We start from the raw sequence: 24,681 nt of genomic DNA, 5'->3' as shown, positions 1-24,681 counted from the left end.
TAAGACAGCTGCCAAGAAACACAAACCTATGAAAAAATAGATGCAAAGTAAACAAGAAAGGCCCTCAGAGCGTAGTGCTCCTCCAACGCCGCTCAGTCTCCTCCAAGTCCGCTCAGTGCTCCCCCAAGTCCGCTCAGTGCTCCCCCAAGTCCGCTCAGTGCTCCTCCAAGTCCGCTCAGTGCTCCCCCAAGTCCGCTCAGTGCTCCCCCAAGTCCGCTCAGTGCTCCCCCAAGTCCTCTCAGTGCTCCCCAAGTCCGCTCAGTGCTCCCCCAAGTCCGCTCAGTGCTCCCCCAAGTCCGCTCAGTGCTCCCCCAAGTCCGCTCAGTGCTCCCCCAAGTCCGCTCAGTGCTCCCCCAAGGCCGCTCAGTGCTCCCCCAAGGCCGCTAGCCGTCGTATGATCTTGCACGGTTAAGTCCTTATAAGTCCTCAGCGGTGGATTTGTAGTAGGATCACAATCACATGATTGTCAGCAGGCAGCTGATGTAGTGTTCACTTGTTGCCATGGTTACAGTGATGCCGTGCTGCTATCTGGCAATGATACAGAAATCTTTAACTAATCCGTGGATCCAGACCATAAGCTGCATTGCTGCCATTTCTGACCTTCCCTCAAAATTTCATCCAAATCTGTTGGTCTGTTTTTGTTTCTGACACAGACAGACATACGCTGATGGCCACATAACTCTGCCACGTTCCTTAGTGCAGTGGTTCTCAACCCTGTTCCTCAGGACCCCATGTCCTGCATGTTTTAGATGCTTCCCTGCTCCAACACACCTGACTCAAATGATCGGCTCGTTATCAGGCTTCTGCAGAGGCTTGATGACGAGCTGATCATTTGAGTCAGGTGTGTTGGAGCAGGGAAGCATCTGAAACATGCAGGACATGGGGTCCTGAGGAACAGGGTTGAGAACCACTGCCTTAGTGGAGTAATAGTAAAAAAGACATACAAAATGAAGATAAAGAGACCCAAACAGGCATGAAACCCCTTCTTGGACAAACACTAGAATTACTAGATGTCAAAAGAGACAAAAAACAAGAAATAAGGACATGCAAAATGGACAGGATTATCAGCCAAATGACCAAAAGAGATTCAAACTGATTAAAATAAACACAAACAGATGTAAAACCAATGCAAACGGAAGCACAACAGCAAAAAGACGTGAAGAAAAGGATGATAAAGACATGTAAAACAACTCTAAACAGACACTAAGGGTTCTTAGTGACACACTGAAAGAGCAGACAGAGACAAACAGAGCCAGCAGTCTGCTCTAAACGAACTGATTTCAACATGAATTTTGTTCAAAAAGTGGACTTTCAACTTTGCAGACAGCAGTTTGTGTATGAGGTCATCTGAAACAGCAGCTGGCTGCTCTGTGTTGTGTTCCTCAGTAGTTCTTGTGCTGAGTCACCAGTTGATCTGTTTTCATTCTGTGAACATGTGCAGCAGCTGAGCTCCCAGACTGAAAAAAACAGCTTACTGTGAAATCATCTGCTGCAACTAGTGGCTGTTCATGTGGTTCAGAACACATTTAGGCTGATGAGGCAGCAGGTAGAGTCACTCAGAGCTCTGTGGAACATTTCTTCATCTGCTGCTACCTGCTGGTCTGAGTTCAGTCCAGCTCTCTCTGCTGGACCACAGCTCTACTGTGACTGGCTGTAGTTGGTGTTTTCAGAGCTTCCTCTTGGCCCTGTAGAGCCTCGCTGCAGTAAGTCCTGCTGATAGTTCATTTTTCTGTCCCTCAGGGCAGCATCTGCGGCTTCACCATCGTCACCGGCGGCGCTGCTCGCCTCGTCTTCGGATATGACAGCTACGGAAACACCTGCGGCCAACGCAACGAACAGATCGAAGGCGTCCGGCTGAGCGGCCTCGACCACAGCGACAGAAAGTAAGTAGGTCTGGACCACGACGGGAGATTAGTGGGTTAGCAGGTAGGTTGAAGGTCAGAGTTTTCAGCGTCACAGAGGTGGCTCTGTTTTGACCTGATTACATCTCCGTGGAGCAGAGCTGGTCTGGAGCAGGTTATGTTGAGAGTTTCAGGTTTAAATCAGCTGCAACTTTCCTGTCGTTTATTTATGAGTGATACGGATTCTCAGCTGAGAAAAACGTTTTATCTGCAAACATCTTAAGCTGAACGTTGCTAAAGCCTCTGAATGAAGCCGTGCAGTTACAGTGGCACAGACTGTATGCATCACGTCGCCATGGAAACCTACAGATGCAGAAATCGTGTAAACATGTAAAGTTTGATCCTGATTTGCTGCTAAGTCCGTTTGCTCTGCTGGTACTGCAGCCGATTATTCTACTGGTGTTTATTACAGAGAATATTCAGTCTGTAGCGTTATTTCACTTTGATTTGGCCACAAATTAAAGTGATGTCCTGCATTATGTGTCAGACCTAAATACACTTCAGCACAGTACTGGCTTTAAATATGTGAAGTTTAAAGTTTAGTACCTTTATTGTGCAGCTGTTAGAAATAATAAGCTGCACTGATCAGTAAATTAAATGTTGCGCACATTAAACCGTTTTCTACCATTATTCCCATCTTGCATTATTTCCAGTAGCAGCTCTTTTACCGTCAAACATTTTGATATTCTCATTGTTCTGTTAGAACAATCTGTTGACTGAAGCTGCACACAGTCGTTTTTTTTGTGCAGAACAAGCATCAGATGAGATGTTAAACGCCAACTCACACAAAGAAAGCCTGGCCATGTTGAACTTGCTTCGTAGTTCAGCCCTCTGGTGTCTCACTGTGCTGTCTCTTAATGCACCACAGGGTTTAGTTTGGTTTATTATAAAGCTGCAACGAACTGTTATTTTCACTGCGGATTACTTTCTGGGTGATTTCATCGGCTGTTTGCTCTCTAAACGGTCAGAAAACGGTGAAACGTGTGGATCAGTGTTTAAGATATTCAGTTTACTGTCAGAGAGGAGAAACAAAGAAAATATTCACATTAATGAAGCTGTGAATACATACTGTAATTTTCACAGTTTTTATTAATTGATCACGCAAATGGATTATCAGAATAGTTCTACAATAATTTAGACAACGTTCAGATCAGATCTGGGATCAGCTGTTGGTGACCTGAAGTCAGAAATATTCCAGTTTATAGTAGCAGCCACTGAATGAATCAACGTAAATCACTTATAAATACTAGCAAATGTTCAGAATGGCTGAATTTATTCACAATATCAAGAAATGTCCTAAATGATTCAAGATTTGTCAGAAAATGCTAAAAATCAAGGTCCAAAGCAGCTTCAGAGTTTTTCAAAATTCATCACAGTGAAGGAAAGAAACCCGAAAATATTCACATTAAAGAAGCTGCAACCTCAGAATTTAGACAGTTTTTATGAAAAATGGCTGATATGAGTAATTACTCCGTTTTAAAGTATTTAGTGATGTTATTATGAAGTGATGAATCGTTGCAGCTCTTCTTTTGATGCGTATAAGTCCAGTTTTTGGTGTGTGATGGTGACAAAACTGATGCATAGCAATGTTTTTACTGACTAACGCTGGGAGCTTTAGTTTTTAAAGGTGGTCATGGCAGGTTTACTAGATATAGTTTTAGTTCATTAAGGTGGTATTTTAGTGTCTAATGACACTAAACAACATGTAAAGGTGGTATTTATTGCAGTGTTGTTCACTGTGTGTTACCAGGGCAGCTGTCACATATGCTGGTTGCATTTTTGGTGTTTTCTGTGGTATTTTCTGGTGTCTGTGGTTGTATGTATGTTTGTAGTGCTGCACAGTGAGGTACTGTGATAATGCGGTATTTTTACTTGTCGTGGCTCGTCCTGATCACACGGTGCGTTTGGGGTCCTGTGGGAGAGCTGAGCATTCGTTTTGCTGACAGACATTGAGAGCAGTGACTCATTAGCAGAACTGCAGCATCATGCCATGCTGAACATAAAACATTTCACAGAATTTGTCAAATGTACTGAAGAGTCTGAGCGAGGTAATAAAAATGTGTGGAATATGTATTGTGCAAACTGTACAGCACAGAGAATATGTAGAAAAATCTACAATGGGAAAAAAAGTGTAACATCAGAACGAATATACAGTAGGGATGAGAAATTCGACTAACTTCCCCACCGACTAGTCTCAAATTTTATTTGCGACTAGTCGACTAGTCTGTAAAGCCACATAATGACAGTGAAGAAACATTTTCATTTATATCCCGCTCCATAAGTCTGGATGGGATCTGTAGTGACTTTGTGCATGCGTGATTCACCTGCTGTCTGGAGGGATGTGTCCTCTAATCAGACACTGGGACTGCTGTGGGGTTACTGGACTGACAGCCTGTGCTCTGGGAGGGGGAGGAGCTCACAGCAGCACCTGCTGCTGGTTGAGGACAGTAGCTGCAGAATGAGCTGAGTTTTCCTGTCAGAGTCTCCAAAACGGCAGAAAAAGTCACTAGATTTGTCGCTAGTCGCTTTTGACAAAAAAAGTCGCTGGGACGCTTTGGAAAGTCTCTAAGTTGGCAACACTGGTTTCTGCTTACACAGCTGACAAGCGACCTTGTTGTCATCTGCTGCGTCAAAATACTGCCAAACGGTGCTGATTTTCTTACGTGGGAGCGTCGCCATCTTCCCACTTCACCTTTCCAAACTTTCTTCCCCAAACTGTGTGGCCCCGCCCCCTGCTATGTGTGAGGGGAGGAGGAGCAGTTCCCTCCCTGGCTGCTCAGCCTGTTTACAAAGAAACAGAGGCACGAAGAACAAGGAGCATGATGCTTAATGCAGCGTTTAACCGACTAGTATACTAAACGTCTAATAAATGAGTAGGCGGTTAAACGATTAAACGACTAGTCTCGCACATCCCTAGTATACAGTGTGCAAAAAGGCTCGCCTGTATCCAGCAAGCCACTAAATATTTCTTATACATGTAAAAATTTCAACATAACATAAAGTATAAATATGTCAAACAGTTGTAAAATAAGTTCCCTCAGCAGCTGTAAACAACGGGTAGTTTTCCAGAAAAAATGTCCAGTAGTAGAAAATATCTAATTGTGCTTGTTATATACTTTTTTAAAGCTTCATTTCAATATTTATTGTGTAGTAGCTTTGAAACGCGAGGGACCATTACCGTGAGACACCATCAGAAAGAAAAGCCCTCAGAGATCAATCCTCCTCCAAGGCTGCTCATTCCCCCATATGTTAGAAATACAGCATTTGTTTATTAGTTATTGATGATCAGAAATCACAGCAACATAGAATGTGTCCATTTAATACAGATGTACCCACAAACACAATGACCTTGAGCTGACCACAGGCATGTGTTCTGCATGTGTACGTTATGTACTGAATCACATGACCTAAATATGCAGTGGGTGGCGGGAACTGATGGGACTCAGAAACACCTCCACAGTTTAATCAGCTGTTCCTTGGATCATTTCTGATGGATAAGTCCTGATAAGTCCTCAGTGGTGGATTTGTAGTAGGATCACAATCAGCTGATGTAGTGTTCACTTGTTGTCATAGTTAAGCTTATTTTATGCTTGGCGTGTCCACAAGGTCCATGCACATGAATTACACCATTTCAGCAGCCACGCCCCCTCACATGGCCCTTCTCAAATGGAAAATTTCCACGTTGTGCTCCTCCAAATTTTTCTTCCTACACAGACGGAGACACACGGAAAGCTGGCAGAAGAACAGGACCTTCTAGCAGCAGAAGTTCCAAAATACAGACATTTATACGATTCATCACCCATAGATCACCGTGGTAACCGGGTTATGAACAATTCATTGCATGAAATTAAAACTAAATGTTGAAATGCAACTATTTGGTAAAATGCCTCGTTGTAAGTGGTATAAACGATGGCAAACTTGTGTTTGTGATACACCGCCCCTGCAGTTTGGGAGAGATGCTGCATGGAATATAAAGTCACACATGATCTCTCAAGAGGATTTCCAAGCGTCTCATTTCCGTGCGCCTCGTTTGTGCGGAAGGCATAACCCAGCCTTTACAATGACGCTGTGCCACTATCTCTCAATGATACAGAAATCCGTGGACCCAGACTATAATCTGCATCACTGTTAAAATCTAATGAGGAGGTCCTTGTGTCATTTCTGACCTTCACTCAAAATTTCATCCAAATCTGTTCATCTGTTTTTGAGTGATGTTGCTGACAGACACACAGACACGCAGACAGACGGACAGACGTACAGACAGATAGACCAACATCCATCGGCTCCACCTCCTTGGTGGAATAATAAACTGTTCTGAATTATAATACAAAGATAGAACTTGAAGATATAAATCGCTTCAAATGTATGTATTGCATTTTAAAATCAGATAAATGAAAAAATATAATAATTACAGTAAGAATTACCAGCAGGCAAATATGACACCTCTAAATCCAAAACTTGTCATCATTTGAAACTCCTTTAGAACAAACAGACAAAAACATTCAGACGTGTTGCATAACTCAGTTCCTTATGCACAGCTTCTGCTGTTTGGAATGGAGCCGTTGTGTTCAGTTGGAGGCGGGTGTTCAGTTGGAGGCGGGTGTTCAGTTGGAGGCGGGTGTTCAGTTGGAGCCGTTGTGTTCAGTTGGAGGCGGGTGTTCAGTTGGAGCCGTTGTGTTCAGTTGGAGGCGGGTGTTCAGTTGGAGCTGTTGTGTTCAGTTGGAGGCGGGTGTTCAGTTGGAGCCGTTGTGTTCAGTTGGAGGCGGGTGTTCAGTTGGAGGCGGGTGTTCAGTTGGAGGCGGGTGTTCAGTTGGAGCCGCTGTGTTCAGTTGGAGCTGTTGTGTTCAGTTGGAGGCGGGTGTTCAGTTGGAGCTGTTGTGTTCAGTTGGAGGCGGGTGTTCAGTTGGAGGCGGGTGTTCAGTTGGAGCGGTGTGTTCAGTTGGAGCTGTGTGTTCAGTTGGAGGCGGGTGTTCAGTTGGAGGCGTTGTGTTCAGCTGGAGGCGGGTGTTCAGTTGGAGGCGGGTGTTCAGTTGGAGGCGGGTGTTCAGTTGGAGCCGTTGTGTTCAGTTGGAGGCGGGTGTTCAGTTGGAGGCGGGTGTTCAGCTGGAGGCGGGTGTTCAGCTGGAGGCGGGTGTTCAGTTGGAGCCGTTGTGTTCAGTTGGAGCCGTTGTGTTCAGTTGGAGGCGGGTGTTCAGTTGGAGGCGGGTGTTCAGTTGGAGGCCGGGTGTTCAGTTGGAGCCGTTGTGTTCAGTTGGAGGCGGGTGTTCAGCTGGAGGCGGGTGTTCAGTTGGAGGCGGGTGTTCAGTTGGAGGCGTTGTGTTCAGTTGGTTGGAGGCGGGTGTTCAGTTGGAGGCGGGTGTTCAGTTGGAGGCGGGTGTTCAGTTGGAGCCGTTGTGTTCAGTTGGAGCCGTTGTGTTCAGTTGGAGGCGGGTGTTCAGTTGGAGCTGTTGTGTTCAGTTGGAGCTGTTGTGTTCAGTTGGAGGCGGGTGTTCAGTTGGAGCTGTTGTGTTCAGTTGGAGGCGGGTGTTCAGTTGAAGGCGGGTGTTCAGTTGGAGGCGGGTGTTCAGTTGGAGCTGTTGTGTTCAGTTGGAGGCGGGTGTTCAGTTGGAGCCGTTGTGTTCAGCTGGAGGCGGGTGTTCAGTTGGAGGCGGGTGTTCAGTTGGAGGCGGGTGTTCAGTTGGAGCCGTTGTGTTCAGTTGGAGGCGGGTGTTCAGTTGGAGCTGTTGTGTTCAGTTGGAGGCGGGTGTTCAGTTGGAGGCGGGTGTTCAGTTGGAGCTGTTGTGTTCAGTTGGAGGCGGGTGTTCAGTTGGAGCCGTTGTGTTCAGTTGGAGGCGGGTGTTCAGTTGGAGCCGTTGTGTTCAGTTGGAGGCGGGTGTTCAGTTGGAGCCGTTGTGTTCAGTTGGAGGCGGGTGTTCAGTTGGAGCCGTTGTGTTCAGTTGGAGGCGGGTGTTCAGTTGGAGCCGTTGTGTTCAGTTGGAGGCGGGTGTTCAGTTGGAGGCGTGTGTTCAGCTGGAGGCGGGTGTTCAGCTGGAGGCGGGTGTTCAGCTGGAGGCGGGTGTTCAGCTGGAGGCGGGTGTTCAGTTGGAGCCGTTGTGTTCAGTTGGAGCTGTGTGTTCAGTTGGAGGCGGGTGTTCAGTTGGAGCTGTTGTGTTCAGTTGGAGGCGGGTGTTCAGTTGGAGGCGGGTGTTCAGTTGGAGCTGTTGTGTTCAGTTGGAGGCGGGTGTTCAGTTGGAGCCGTGTGTTCAGCTGGAGGCGGGTGTTCAGTTGGAGGCGGGTGTTCAGTTGGAGGCGGGTGTTCAGTTGGAGGCGGGTGTTCAGTTGGAGCCGTTGGTGTTCAGTTGGAGGCGGGTGTTCAGTTGGAGGCGGGTGTTCAGCTGGAGGCGGGTGTTCAGCTGGAGGCGGGTGTTCAGTTGGAGCCGTTGTGTTCAGTTGGAGCCGTTGTGTTCAGTTGGAGGCGGGTGTTCAGTTGGAGGCGGGTGTTCAGTTGGAGCCGTTGTGTTCAGTTGGAGCCGGGTGTTCAGTTGGAGCCGTTGTGTTCAGTTGGAGGCGGGTGTTCAGCTGGAGGCGGGTGTTCAGTTGGAGGCGGGTGTTCAGCTGGAGGCGGGTGTTCAGCTGGAGCCGTTGTGTTCAGTTGGAGGCGGGTGTTCAGTTGGAGGCGGGTGTTCAGTTGGAGCCGTTGTGTTCAGTTGGAGGCGGGTGTTCAGTTGGAGCCGTTGTGTTCAGTTGGAGGCGGGTGTTCAGTTGGAGCCGTTGTGTTCAGTTGGAGGCGGGTGTTCAGTTGGAGGCGGGTGTTCAGCTGGAGGCGGGTGTTCAGCTGGAGGCGGGTGTTCAGTTGGAGGCGGGTGTTCAGTTGGAGGCGGGTGTTCAGTTGGAGGCGGGTGTTCAGTTGGAGCCGTTGTGTTCAGTTGGAGGCGGGTGTTCAGTTGGAGCCGTTGTGTTCAGTTGGAGGCGGGTGTTCAGTTGGAGCCGTTGTGTTCAGTTGGAGGCGGGTGTTCAGTTGGAGGCGTTGTGTTCAGCTGGAGGCGGGTGTTCAGCTGGAGGCGGGTGTTCAGCTGGAGGCGGGTGTTCAGTTGGAGGCGGGTGTTCAGTTGGAGCCGTTGTTTTCAGTTGGAGGCGGGTGTTCAGCTGGAGGCGGGTGTTCAGTTGGAGCAGGTTCAGCTGGAGCCGGGTGTTCAGCTGGAGGCGGGTGTTCAGTTGGAGGCGGGTGTTCAGCTGGAGGCGGGTGTTCAGCTGGAGGCGGGTGTTCAGTTGGAGGCGGGTGTTCAGCCGGAGGCGGGTTCACGTAGACTGTATATAAAGATGGACGTAGCATCTGGCTCCAAAAATGAAGCCAACCCGGAAGTGTCAAAAACTTGCAATATCTCGCCGTCCGCTAGGGTTGGCTCCAAAAAGCTTTTTCTCCATAGACCCCAATTCATTTTTGGAAAAAATAAAATTTGATAGACTGATGTTCTACAGCTCAGGATTTTTTTCCTGTTAGTTTTCATGGTCAAAATGAGAGATCAGGTGGACAATCTTAAAATAAATCAATACTGAATTTTAAATAAATCGTTAAAGTTGGCGGAGCCAGGGGGCGTGGCTATACTTGATTGACAGTCCCATTGACTGGTCCTGCCCCTAGTTGCTCTCTGGTCCAGTCTGTTTGATGACGCTTTTTACATCACTGGCTCCAAAAATCCAAAATGGCGACCAGGAAGTAGCAAAATCCAGGCTTCATTTTCTCGTCGTTGAAACAAACGGGTGACGTCACGGTTAGTTCATGCCTGGGTGTTCACGGCCACTCTGAGGTGATCTCAGGCCCGTAGGCCAGGAACAGTGAAGCGTTGCAGCACAGAGGCTTTCCAGCGTAGGCTTGAATCTCTGCAGGCTCTTTGTTGGGTTTGTTGTTGAGTCGAGTCACACGTTTCTCCCACGTCCACATTCTGACATTCTGCTCAGCTTTCATCCTTCTCTGCTGAACCTCGCCTTCTATTTTTACTCAGTCTCCTGCTCAAGACTCAAGTCTTATCAAACTGGGCAGAGTGGGCAGCTGGCAGCCCATCAGACTGGATGCTGCCTTCACATGACACCCCAAACTGGAGTTATTCCAGCTGTTCGCTCTGATGCTAACCTTGTAGCTCCACTGCCTGTATGAGCTTCTTTTGCTGTCTTGAATGTATCTGCAGACGTCCTGCTCTCTGCTGAGCAGACGCTGATAATGAGAACTGATAATTATCTGCTTGTAGTGATCTGTATGAGAATAATATTGATGCTGCAGAAGTAGAAATATGAGCTACAGCTGCCCGATTCTGGAAAACACTGAGATATTTACTTCTGTTTTATATATTTATATTTAGTTCTAATGCCTCACAGTCATCAGTAGATGTCAGGGGTTAGGGTTAGTTTGTAGATGTCATTTTGTACATTTCAGGATATTTTGGAGACGTTTCATGTCATAATTTTTTTTCATTTTATCAATTTTCGAAAGGATTTAGATGCATTTTAAGTTCTGTTGGACAAGTTATGAGTCATGCTGGCATTTTGATAAGATAAGAAAGCTTTATTGTTTTTATACACAGTGTACAATTAAATCCCGGAAAAGTAATTTTGATGATGTTTCAAGATATTTTGGTAAAGTTTAATTTTATATTCTGAATGTTTTTGAGACTCTGACTTGTTTTGAGTCATTTTGTACACATTTAAGTCGTTGTGGGGTAATTTCAAGATATTTTTGACAACTTTTGTGTCGTTTTGAACAAATTTGGACAGATGTGGACAAATTCTGAGTCATTCTGGATGCATTTTGAGTCGTTTTACAAATTCTGTGTAATTTTGGAGTTTAGCATAAATATGGATAATTCATTCATTTCAGTTCGTTTAAGACAATTTTTGGGTCAAGTTTTATGAGTTTTGAGTGATGTTGGACAGGTTTTAAATAACTTTCCGATCATGTTGGAGGATTTCTGAGTGATGTTGGAGCTCGTATTCCATCCACCTGATAATGTTCCACCAGCATGTCATTTTTAAGTGTCTTTTCTATCTCCTGCAGGTTCGTCTTCTTCCTGGATCCCTGTAACATTGACATCGTTCAGAGGAAAATTAAGTCCATGGCTCTGTGTGTGTCTCTGTGTCCCACTGAGGAGCTGAAGACCTACCAGGACCTGAAGAGGTTCGCCATGTTCAACGGTGAGGTGCTGACCTTCCAGTATGTACAGCAGATGAACAGTGTGTTGTATGACTGGAGCTTCTCAAACACTGAACTAGGGCTGCAACAACGAATCGATAAAATCAGTAATCGACTTTTAAAAGCGTTGACAACGAATTCCATTATCGATTCGTTGTGTCGCGGAGCCGTCCGCTTCACCTGCAGAGCGAGTTAACAGAGTGAGGCGGAGGCAGAGCAGAGGAGGTATTTTCAAAGGAAAGTAAATTCAACACATGAAACATGACCGGCACGGAGAAAACAGTTTGACCGAAGTCCTCAGAAGTGTGGGAGCATTTCACGCTTCACAAAACAAAAACATGCAGCGTGTCCACTACACACGGTTTTCCCGCACGGCAACGCACGCATCTGAAAATCGCACGGCTGACGGACTTGACCGTCCTGTAGATGAGTCTGATAAACACAGCGGCTTATGAACAATTATGAACAACAAACTTTCTCTATTATTTTGAAAAGACTTCAGGGAAAAGTATTTCTAAAAGCATTTGAGGCGAAAAATAATCTGTGCAGCAGCTGAACCTGTCCTGGTTTTAGTTCACCGACGGCTAGTTTAGATGTTTAAGGACAGTAGGAGTCCAGTCTAATTTATGCAAATGAGCTGCAGGTAAACACAGCGGATCACAGCTGGAAACGCACCAACCAGACCAGCATGCCACATGCGGTGTTTTATCTAGTGGACACACACCTTAAGTCACTGCATTATCCTGTGTTTGTTCCACTTTAAAGTGAGGAAACGTAACATCAGTCTCTCTGGTAGCTTGTCTGATGCTAGGGTTAGCTTATTAACTGATTAATGACAGAGATGGGGCGTGTGACTGAGAGAGATAGGTTTTATTTCACTTTAAGCAGGGTTTGAATATGCTTAATGGATAAACGTAACTTGTACACAATGGTGGTAATAATTTAATTTCGTTGTACTGGTACAATGACAATGAAGGAATTCTGTTCTATTGTATTCTATTCTATAATGTGAAGATTGAGCCTCAAGTTTTAATTTTCTGACATCAGAGTGAAGACACTGGTCTGTGTTGGACTGAGGCAGGATGAACTACATTGACAGGCTTCATGATAGAAAGACATCATGTCCACCACAGCAAGCAGCTGACTGAGAGCATCCTCAGCATGACCGTCACTGACATGAGGCCTCTGATGATGGTTGAAGATGAAGGCTTCACTACAATGATCTGTCAGTTCAAATCTTCTATTTCTGAAAAAAGAGGCAGAAATTAAAAATGTCTTTTTATCCGATTCATCGATTAAGCGGAAAAATAATCGACCGATTAATCGATTATTAAAATAATCGTTAGTTGCAGCCCTACACTGAACCCCACACATTTTGGTTGGTTCTGGAGGAAACAGTGATGTCAGCAGTTGGATGGTCGCTCACTGTCACGTCATGGCGATGATCGAATGTCTGCAGACCGGACACATTAACAGTACTGAACACACACACACAAAGTACAGTACCGTAACAAAGGCTGCATTAACATGGGTCGTATCGTTGGTGCCACTCTGCTCCGTTTTTCCTCCATCATGGCTGCCCTGCAGCTCAGAGCGCTCACTGTTCGTTAGAGACAGACACGTGTTAAAATGTGACGGCAGACATTCAATCAGCAGCACACAGCTCCTCATGTAGAATAAGAAAGGAACCGCTGTCACCAGTTCACACAGAGGGACCAGTTTATCTGTTACACCTGAATGCGTGGCACTGATTTACACAGAGGGACCAGTTTATCTGTTACACCTGAATGTGTGGCACTGATTTACACAGAGGGTCCACTTTATCTGTTACACCTGAATGTGTGGCACTGATTTACACAGAGGGTCCACTTTATCTGTTACACCTGAATGTGTGGCACTGATTTACACAGAGGGACCACTTTATCTGTTACACCTGAATGTGTGGCACTGATTTACACAGAGGGTCCACTTTATCTGTTACACCTGAATGTGTGGCACTGATTTACACAGAGGGACCACTTTATCTGTTACACCTGAATGTGTGGCACTGATTTACACAGAGGGACCACTTTATCTGTTACACCTTAACATATAATGTTCAATGTGTTGGATTTACCCAAGGGGACGAGTAAAGTATCCATCCATCCATCCATCCATCCATCCATCCGACACTAATTTACCCAAAGGGACCAATTTGTCTGCGACACCTGAGTAGTTTCATGAATATGGTGAATATGATGATGATGATGATGAATATGATGATGATAAATATGATGAGGATGGTGATGATCATGGTGAATATGATGATGATGAATATGATAGTAGTGAATATGATGATGGCGAATATGATTTTGATGACAATGGTGAAAATGATGATTGTGAATATATGGATGATGATGAATATGATGATGGTGATGATGACGATAATGATGAACATGATGGTGATGATGATCATCATCATGTTAACATGATAATAATGATAATGAATATGATGAAGGTGAATATGATAAATATGATTGATAGTGATGGTGATGATCATGGTGAATATGATGATGGTGAATATGATAATGATTATGATGATTTTGATGATAATGGTGAAAATGATGATTGTGAATATATGGATGATGGTGAATATGATGATGATGATGGTGAATATGATGATGATGGTGATGATGATGACGATAATGATGAACATGATGATGGTGATGATGATGATGGTAAATATGATGATGGTGAATATGATGATGGTGATGATGAATATGATGATGATGGTGAATATGATGATGAATATGATGGTGATGATGATGATAATGAATATTGTGATGGTGATGATGATGGTGAATATGATGATGGTGATGATGAATATGATGATGATGATGAATATGATGATGGTGATGATGATGATGATGGTGAATATGATGATGGTAATGAATATGATGATGATGGTGAATATGATGATGGTGATGAATATGATGATGTGATGAATATGATGGTGAATATGATGATGGTGATGAATATGATGATGGTGATGATGATGGTGAAGATGATGATGATGGTGACGATGATGAATATGATGATGGTGATGATGTGAATATAATGATGATGATGATGGTGAATATGATGATGGTGATGTGAATATGACGATGAATATGATGATGGTGATGATGCGATAATGATGAACATGATGATGGTGAATATGATGATGATGGTGATGATGAATATGATGATGATGGTGAATATGATGATGGTGATGATGATGGTGACTATGATGATGAATATGATGATGGTGATGATGATGATGATGGTGATAATGAATATGGTGATGGTGATGATGATGGTGAATATGATGATGGTGATGAATATGATGATGGTGATGATGATGATGAATATGATGATGGTGATGATGATGGTGATGAGGATGAATATGATGATGGTGATGATGTGGATATAATGATGATGATGATGGTGAATATGATGATGGTGATGTGAATATGATGATGATGATGGTGATGTGAATATGATGATGGTGACGATGATGAATGATGATGGTGATGATGTGGATATAATGATGATGATGATGGTGAATATGATGATGGTGAATATGATGCCGATGATGATGAATATGATGGTGATGATGATAACGATGATGTGAATATGATGATGATGTGAATATGACGATGATGTGAATATGACGATGATGATGATGGGGATGATGATGAATATGATGATGGTGATGATGATGTGAATATGACGACGATGATGATGATGATGGTGAATATACTGACGATGATGGTGAATATGATGACGATGAGGATGAAGTTGGTCACTGCTGCCCCTGGGTTTTGTCTTGCAGGTTCTGAGCTGTGCTCCTATGAGTTGGCAGGTCATAAATATCCTGGTCTCCCTGAGAGGTTCACAAAATGTCCCAAACTTCCAGTTCCTCCAAGGTACGTACAGCTCTTCTTCCTGCCTCAGTTGCTCCTTGCACTGCCACTGACCTCTCCTCTGTCTGTCCTCAGCAAACCGCTACCGGTGTTTAACCGCTGCACACCGGTGGACATCTCCTGCTACGCCCGGTTTGCGGAGGCTGTGGTGACGTTTGTGGGGGACAACAGCGTTCTGCACCGACTGATCGCCGGCGTCGCCGCCAGTAAAGAGATTATCATCGGCCTGTGTGTCCTCGCTCTAGGTGAGAACCTGAATGCTGAGGTCAAATCCTTTTACCCTCTGAACCCCAACACATGCGACAGGTTCTGACAGGTTGTCCGTCCAACTTCTATCTGTAAAATAATCACCCAGATGACACCATTTATCAGACGGCCCATCAATGTTTCGGCAGTGATGCATGTTTCTACACCAAATCTGAGCTTCACTTCATCAAAATGACTTTATTTTGTATGTTTCATTTTAAAAGTCAACAAAAATTAAAAGTTTGGTCTAAACAAAATTCTGTAAAAAACCAAAAGTTCTGCATATCATGGTGCAACTGGATCAATATACAATTTCGGGACTTTCTTTATCATAGTCGACACTTTTGCTGATTTCAGGCCTAAAACCAACATGGCCGCCTATAACCAAACACCACATGGCACTTCAGAGAAAAAAATATCTAAAATATTATAATAAGTTGAAATGTAAAGTTATTTGTAAAGATATTGTAGTAAACCTGTTAACTACTTTATATTAAATAGGTCAGAAAGCCTTGGAGTCTTCCAGTCTTTTCTTCAGGAGGAAATGACATCATGTGGAGCAGGTCGTGTGATCTGGAATTAACACACTTCCTGGAGAGGTGTTTTTGGAACAGGGAACTTAGTGGAAAGGGATTTAATTTGTTATTTTCTATATAAAATTTGATATATGTAGATGTGCAGGTGTTTCTGTTGCAGTGAAAAATGGGTTCAGAGGGTGAAACTGAGAGATCCAAGCCTTTAGACAGCTGGATTAGCGTCTCCTTTGCCTTTCAGTCCTCTCCATGATCCTCATGGTGATCATCCGGTACATCTCTGCTGTCCTTGTCTGGATCCTCACCTCTCTGGTCGTCCTCGGATCCCTTGGTGAGGCAGTTTTCTGAGAGTTTGAGCTGTAAACTGTGCTGTGTATTGGTGTTGTGTTCACTGTGTTGTGTTGTTTGTCTCAGCGGGGACCAGCGTCCTCTGGTGGCTCTACATCGACCACCGGCTCTACGGGAACGACACCTCCACCAAAGTTACGAAGGAGGGGAAGGAGGAGGTGGAGGTCAGCCAGGACAGCAGCCAGGCGCTGCTGGTCTACGCCGTCGCTGCCACCGTCTTCACGGTCGGTTTCTCTGCGTGGTGGGTTGTGTGTTGTTGTGGAGAGCACGGCTAAGTGTGTGTCTGTGTACAGATCATCCTGCTGCTGCTGATGCTGTTCATGAGGAAGCGAGTGGCTCTGACCATCGCTCTGTTCCATGTGGCCGGAAAAGTCTTCATCCACTTGCCACTGCTCACCCTGCAGCCCTTCGTTACCTTCCTGGCTCTGCTGCTCTTCTGGATCTACTGGATCCTGGTGCTGCTGTTCCTGGGAACCACCGGTCAGTCGCTGTTCTCAGCCACTCTCAGCAACACAAATACCAACGAACAACAACAAACAGCCCAAGTAAACACCAAAAACAAACAGCATCAACATCACTACCAATAAACTCTAGCAAACACCAACGGTATCAATAACACTCCCAACAAACAACATCAATAACACTCCCAACAAACAACAACAAACGGGATCAATGACACTCCCAACAAACACCAACAAACGGCATCAATGACACTCCCAACAAACAGCATCAATAACACTCAGAACAAACAACAACAAACGCATCAATAACACTCCCAACAAACAACAACAAATGGCATCAATGACACTCCCAACAAACAACAACAAACGGCATCAATGACACTCCCAACAAACACCAACAAACGGCATCAATGACACTCCTAACAAACAGCATCAAAAACACTCAGAACAAACAACAACAAACGCATCAATAACACTCCCAACAAACAACAACAAATGGCATCAATGACACTCCCAACAAACAACAACAAACGGCATCAATGACACTCCCAACAAACAACAACAAATGGCATCAATAACACTCCCAACAAACAACAACAAATGGCATCAATGACACTCCCAACAAACAACAACAAACGGCATCAATGACACTCCCAACAAACACCAACAAACGGCATCAATGACACTCCTAACAAACAGCATCAAAAACACTCAGAACAAACAACAACAAACGCATCAATAACACTCCCAACAAACAACAACAAATGGCATCAATGACACTCCCAACAAACAACAACAAACGGCATCAATGACACTCCCAACAAACAACAACAAATGGCATCAATAACACTCCCAACAAACAACAACAAACGGCATCAATGACACTCCCAACAAACAACAACAAACATCAATAACACTCCCAACAAACAACAAACGGCATCAATGACACTCCCAACAAACAACAAACGGCATCAATGACACTCCCAACAAACAACAACAAACGGCATCAATAACACTCCCAACAAACAGCAACAAACAGCATCAATAACACTCCCAACAAACGGCATCGGTAGTGTCTACAGATACGTACCCGTACCAGCAGCCTGTGGCCTACGGATACGGCACTTTACCTTACCATCCATATTAATGAGACGTACATGAATATTAATGAGCCGGCTGATGAACGCGCTTCGTGATTGGCTGGTAATCCGACGTACATAAATATTAATGAGCCGGTTTGGTAATCCGAGTCATGAAGGCGCTTCTGTGATTCGAGGTGAATCTGTGTGCCGAGCCTGTCATGTCAGTCATCTGCTGTTCTCTTTTCTATCATGCATAATGTCTTATAAATATCATTATCTGACTTTTTCACGGACAGCGATTTGGGGGTTGAAATCAGCACTACTATTAAAAATAGCAAAACTTTTTATTCACGTGATCCTGTTCTAATAAAGCACAAACAGCAAACAAAACAAATGGCAGAACTAACAGCCAGCAAACTACAAGTATTTTTTTACCTTCAAAAGTAGCGACAGACTATTACATAATAACAACCTAAACAAAACCCTGACGTATTTTCTACGTCTGTCAACACAGACACTGCACGTCAGTCACTTTAATGTTAGCGGACTCTGTTGAATGGCTAAGTTACATCACCACAAACAAATCTCACAATATCACAGTAAATCGAGTTTGTGGGTTTTTTTAAATTCATGCCGAATTAAAGAGCTGCTCCTCACCATTCACGAGTGTTTGTTTCATATTCGACATCCTTAACTTTATCTTGTAAATTAGCGTCCGAAATTAAATGGGAACATTTGCAATGGAGTTCGTCAGCCGCTTCCACCACTGAACGCGGTAAACTAATTAATAGGAACTGGACTTCAAACAATTTAGACACGGCGTCTAAAAGCGTAAAAACTGCAATGTCTAAAGTGTGAGAGGAGACGGTGTATTTTTGGTTAAATTATACAATGTTCGCCGTCAAAGTCATTTATATAAACTGCCTGTAATGTGCAGCAAATAGTAGTTAACCGGCGCCAGCTCTTCAGTGACCTTAACGGGTCCGTACCTCTAGTACAGATGCTACGGGTACGGGTCCGTACCCCTAGCAACAACCAACGGCATCAATGACACTCCCAACAAACTGCAACAAACAGCATCAATAACACTCAGAACAAACAACAACAAACGCATCAATAACACTCAGAACAAACAACAACAACAAACGGCATCAATGACACTCCCAACAAACAACAACAAACGGCATCAATGACACTCCCAACAAACAACAACAAACGGCATCAATAACACTCCCAACAAACACCAACAAACGGCATCAATGACACTCTCAACAAACACCAACAAACGGCATCAATAACACTCCCAACAAACAACAACAAACGGCATCAATGACACTCCCAACAAACAACAACAAACGGCATCAATGACACTCCCAACAAACAACAACAATGACACTCCCAACAAACAACAACAAACGGCATCAATGACACTCCCAACAAACAACAACAATGACACTCCCAACAAACACCAACAAACAGCATCAGTTACACTCCCAACAAACAACATCAATAACACTCCCAACAAACAGCATCAATAACACTCCCAACAAACAACAACAAACGGCATCAATGACACTCCCAACAAACACCAACAAACGGCATCAATGACACTCCCAACAAACAGCAACAAACGGCATCAATAACACTCCCAACAAACGACAACAAATGGCATCAATGACACTCCCAACAAACAACAACAAATGGCATCAATGACACTCCCAACAAACAACAACAAACGGCATCAATACTACTCCCAACAAACAACAACAAACGGCATCAATGACATTCCCAACAAACAACAACAAACGGCATCAGTGACACTCCCAACAAACAACAACAAACAACATCAATAACACTCCCAACAAACGGCATCAATGACACTCCCAACAAACACCAACAAACGGCATCAATGACACTTCCAACAAACAACAACAAACAGCATCAATGACACTCCCAACAAACAACAACAAACAACATCAATGACACTCCCAACAAACACCAACAAACGGCATCAATAACACTCCCAACAAACAACAACAAACGGCATCAATGACACTCCCAACAAACAACAACAAACGGCATCAATAACACTCCCAACAAACAACAACAAACGGCATCAATAACACTCCCAACAAACAACAACAAACGGCATCAATGACACTCCCAACAAACAACAACAAATGGCATCAATGACACTCCCAACAAACAACAACAAACGGCATCAATGACACTCCCAACAAACAACAACAAACAGCATCAATGACACTCCCAAGAAACGCCAACAAACGCATCAATAACACTCCCAACAAACAACAACAAACGGCATCAATGAGACTCCCAACAAACAACAACAATGACACTCCCAACAAACACCAACAAACAGCATCAGTTACACTCCCAACAAACAACAACGGCATCAATAACACTCCCAACAAACAGCATCAATAACACTCCCAACAAACAACAAACGGCATCAATGACACTCCCAACAAACAACAACAAACGGCATCAATAACACTCCCAACAAACAACAACAAACGGCATCAATGACACTCCCAACAAACACCAACAAACGGCATCAGTGACACTCCCAACAAACAACAACAAACAACATCAATAACACTCCCAACAAACGGCATCAATGACACTCCCAACAAACACCAACAAACGGCATCAATGACACTTCCAACAAACAACAACAAACAGCATCAATGACACTCCCAACAAACAACAACAAACAACATCAATGACACTCCCAACAAACACCAACAAACGGCATCAATAACACTCCCAACAAACAACAACAAACGGCATCAATGACACTCCCAACAAACAACAACAAACGGCATCAATAACACTCCCAACAAACACCAACAAACGGCATCAATAACACTCCCAACAAACAACAACAAACGGCATCAATGACACTCCCAACAAACAACAACAAACGGCATCAATGACACTCCCAACAAACAATGACACTCCAACAAACAACAACAAACGGCATCAATGACACTCCCAACAAACAACAACAATGACACTCCCAACAAACACCAACAAACAGCATCAGTTACACTCCCAACAAACAACATCAATAACACTCCCAACAAACAGCATCAATAACACTCCCAACAAACAACAACAAACGGCATCAATGACACTCCCAACAAACACCAACAAACGGCATCAATGACACTCCCAACAAACAGCAACAAACGGCATCAATAACACTCAGAACAAACAACAAACGCATCAATAACACTCCCAACAAACAACAACAAACAGCATCAGTTACACTCCCAACAAACAACATCAATAACACTCCCAACAAACAGCATCAATAACACTCCCAACAAACAACAACAAACGGCATCAGTGACACTCCCAACAAACACCAACAAACGGCATCAATGACACTCCCTACAAACAGCAACAAACGGCATCAATAACACTCAGAACAAACAACAAACGCATCAATAACACTCCCAACAAACGACAACAAATGGCATCAATGACACTCCCAACAAACAACAACAAATGGCATCAATGACACTCCCAACAAACAACAACAAACGGCATCAATGACACTCCCAACAAACACCAACAAACGGCATCAATGACACTCCCAACAAACAACAACAAACGGCATCAGTGACACTCCCAACAAACGGCATCAATGACACTCCCAACAAACACCAACAAACGGCATCAATGACACTTCCAACAAACAACAACAAACAACATCAGTTACACTCCCAACAAACGGCATCAATGACACTCCCAACAAACACCAACAAACAGCATCAGTTACACTCCCAACAAACAACAACGGCATCAATAACACTCCCAACAAACAGCATCAATAACACTCACAACAAACAACAAACGGCATCAATGACACTCCCAACAAACACCAACAAACGGCATCAATGACACTCCCAACAAACAACAACAAACGGCATCAATGACACTCCCAACAAACACCAACAAACGGCATCAATGACACTCCCAACAAACAGCAACAAACAGCATCAATAACACTCAGAACAAGCAACAAACGCATCAATAACACTCCCAACAAACGACAACAAACGCATCAATAACACTCCCAACAAACGACAACAAATGGCATCAATGACACTCCCAACAAACAACAACAAACGGCATCAATACTACTCCCAACAAACAACAACAAACGGCATCAATGACATTCCCAACAAACAACAACAAACAGCATCAGTGACACTCCCAACAAACAACAACTAACAACATCAATAACACTCCCAACAAACGGCATCAATGACACTCCCAACAAACGGCATCAATGACACTCCCAACAAACAGCATCAATGACACTCCCAACAAACAACAACAAACAGCATCAATGACACTCCCAACAAACAACAACAAACAGCATCAATAACACTCCCAACAAACACCAACAAACGGCATCAATAACACTCCCAACAAACAACAACAAACGCATCAATGACACTCCCAACAAAGAACAACAAATGGCATCAATGACACTCCCAACAAACAACAACAAACGGCATCAATGACACTCCCAAGAAACAACAACAAACGGCATCAATGACACTCCCAACAAACAACAACAAACGGCATCAATGACATTCCCAACAAACAACAACAAACGGCATCAGTGACACTCCCAACAAACAACAACAAACAACATCAATAACACTCCCAACAAACGGCATCAATGACACTCCCAACAAACACCAACAAACGGCATCAATGACACTTCCAACAAACAACAACAAACAGCATCAATGACACTCCCAACAAACAACAACAAACAACATCAATGACACTCCCAACAAACAACAACAAACAGCATCAATGACACTCCCAACAAACAACAACAAACAGCATCAATAACACTCCCAACAAACACCAACAAATGGCATCAATAACACTCCCAACAAACAACAACAAACAGCATCAATGACACTCCCAACAAACAACAACAAACGGCATCAATGACACTCCCAACAAACAACAACAAATGGCATCAATGACACTCCCAACAAACAACAACAAACGGCATCAATGACACTCCCAACAAACAACAACAAACGGCATCAATGACACTCCCAACAAACAACAACAAACAGCATCAATGACACTCCCAAGAAACGCCAACAAACGCATCAATAACACTCCCAACAAACAACAACAAACGGCATCAATGACACTCCCAACAAACGCCAACAAACAGCATCAGTTACACTCCCAACAAACAACGGCATCAATAACACTCCCAACAAACAGCATCAATAACACTCCCAACAAACAACAAACGGCATCAATGACACTCCCAACAAACGGCAACAACCAGCATCAATAACACTCAGAACAAACAACAACAAACGCATCAATGACACTCCCAACAAACAGCATCAATAACACTCCCAACAAACAACAAACGGCATCAATGACACTCCCAACAAACACCAACAAACGGCATCAATGACACTCCCAACAAACAACAACAAACGGCATCAATGACACTCCCAACAAACACCAACAAACGGCATCAATGACACTCCCAAGAAACAACAACAAACGGCATCAATGACACTCCCAACAAACAACAACGGCATCAATGACACTCCCAACAAACAGCATCAATAACACTCCCAACAAACAACAAACGGCATCAATGACACTCCCAACAAACAGCATCAATAACACTCCCAACAAACAACAACGGCATCAATGACACTCCCAACAAACAGCATCAATAACACTCCCAACAAACAACAAACGGCATCAATGACACTCCCAACAAACAGCATCAATAACACTCCCAACAAACAACAAACAGCATCAATAACACTCCCAACAAACAACAAACAGCATCAATAACACTCCCAACAAACAACAAACAGCATCAATAACACTCCCAACAAACAACAAACAGCATCAATAACACTCCCAACAAACAACAAACAGCATCAATAACACTCAGAACAAACAACAACAAACGCATCAATAACACTCAGAACAAACAACAACAAACGGCATCAATGACACTCCCAACAAACAACAACAAACGGCATCAATGACACTCCCAACAAACACCAACAAACGGCATCAATGACACTCCCAACAAACAACAACAAACGGCATCAATGACACTCCCAACAAACAACAACAAACGGCATCAATGACACTCCCAACAAACAACAACAAACGGCATCAATGACACTCCCAACAAACAACAACAAACGGCATCAATGACACTCCCAACAAACGGCAAACGCATCAATGACACTCCCAACAAACGGCAAACGCATCAATGACACTCCCAACAAACAACAACAAACAGCATCAATGACACTCCCAACAAACAACATCAATAACACTCCCAACAAACAACAACAAACAGCATCAATAACACTCCCAACAAACAACAACAAACAGCATCAATGACACTCCCAACAAACATCAATGACACTCCCAACAAACAACAACAGCATCAATAACACTCCCAACAAACAGCAACAAATGGCATCAATGACACTCCCAACAAACAACAACAAACGGCATCAATGACACTCCCAACAAACACCAACAAACGGCATCAATGACACTCCCAACAAACACCAACAAACGGCATCAATGACACTCCCAACAAACAACAACAAACGGCATCAATGACACTCCCAACAAACAACAACAAACGGCATCAATAACACTCCCAACAAACAACAACAAACGGCATCAATGACACTCCCAACAAACAACAAACGCATCAATGACACTCCCAACAAACGGCAAACGCATCAATGACACTCCCAACAAACGGCAAACGCATCAATGACACTCCCAACAAACAACAACAAACAGCATCAATGACACTCCCAACAAACAACATCAATAACACTCCCAACAAACAACAACAAACAGCATCAATAACACTCCCAACAAACAACAACAAACAGCATCAATGACACTCCCAACAAACATCAATGAC

General features: G+C 43.8%; 1 protein-coding gene across 4 annotated transcripts in view; it reads left to right on the top strand.

The window, feature by feature from the left end:
* The window catches only part of slc44a1b (solute carrier family 44 member 1b), a 54,936-nt gene that overhangs the window by 5,639 nt on the left and 24,616 nt on the right, over positions 1-24,681 (top strand). For all 4 annotated transcript variants that reach the window (XR_007944508.1, XR_007944507.1, XM_051954178.1 and 1 more), the window contains exons 3-9: positions 1,741-1,883; positions 10,930-11,066; positions 14,918-15,011; positions 15,084-15,253; positions 16,029-16,118; positions 16,202-16,359; positions 16,429-16,615. Coding sequence is in view for 2 of the 4 variants with exons in the window: in XM_051954178.1 (XP_051810138.1) it covers positions 1,741-1,883; positions 10,930-11,066; positions 14,918-15,011; positions 15,084-15,253; positions 16,029-16,118; positions 16,202-16,359; positions 16,429-16,615 (979 nt within the window). In the remaining 2 variants the exon portion in view is untranslated. The remainder of the gene's footprint in view (positions 1-1,740; positions 1,884-10,929; positions 11,067-14,917; positions 15,012-15,083; positions 15,254-16,028; positions 16,119-16,201; positions 16,360-16,428; positions 16,616-24,681) is intronic.

The sequence above is a fragment of the Acanthochromis polyacanthus genome, chromosome 10 (assembly GCF_021347895.1).
Source record: "Acanthochromis polyacanthus isolate Apoly-LR-REF ecotype Palm Island chromosome 10, KAUST_Apoly_ChrSc, whole genome shotgun sequence".
Classification (NCBI taxonomy): Eukaryota; Metazoa; Chordata; class Actinopteri; family Pomacentridae; genus Acanthochromis; species Acanthochromis polyacanthus.
Note: the sequence above shows the minus strand (reverse complement) of the source record. Positions and strands in the feature narration are given on the sequence as shown.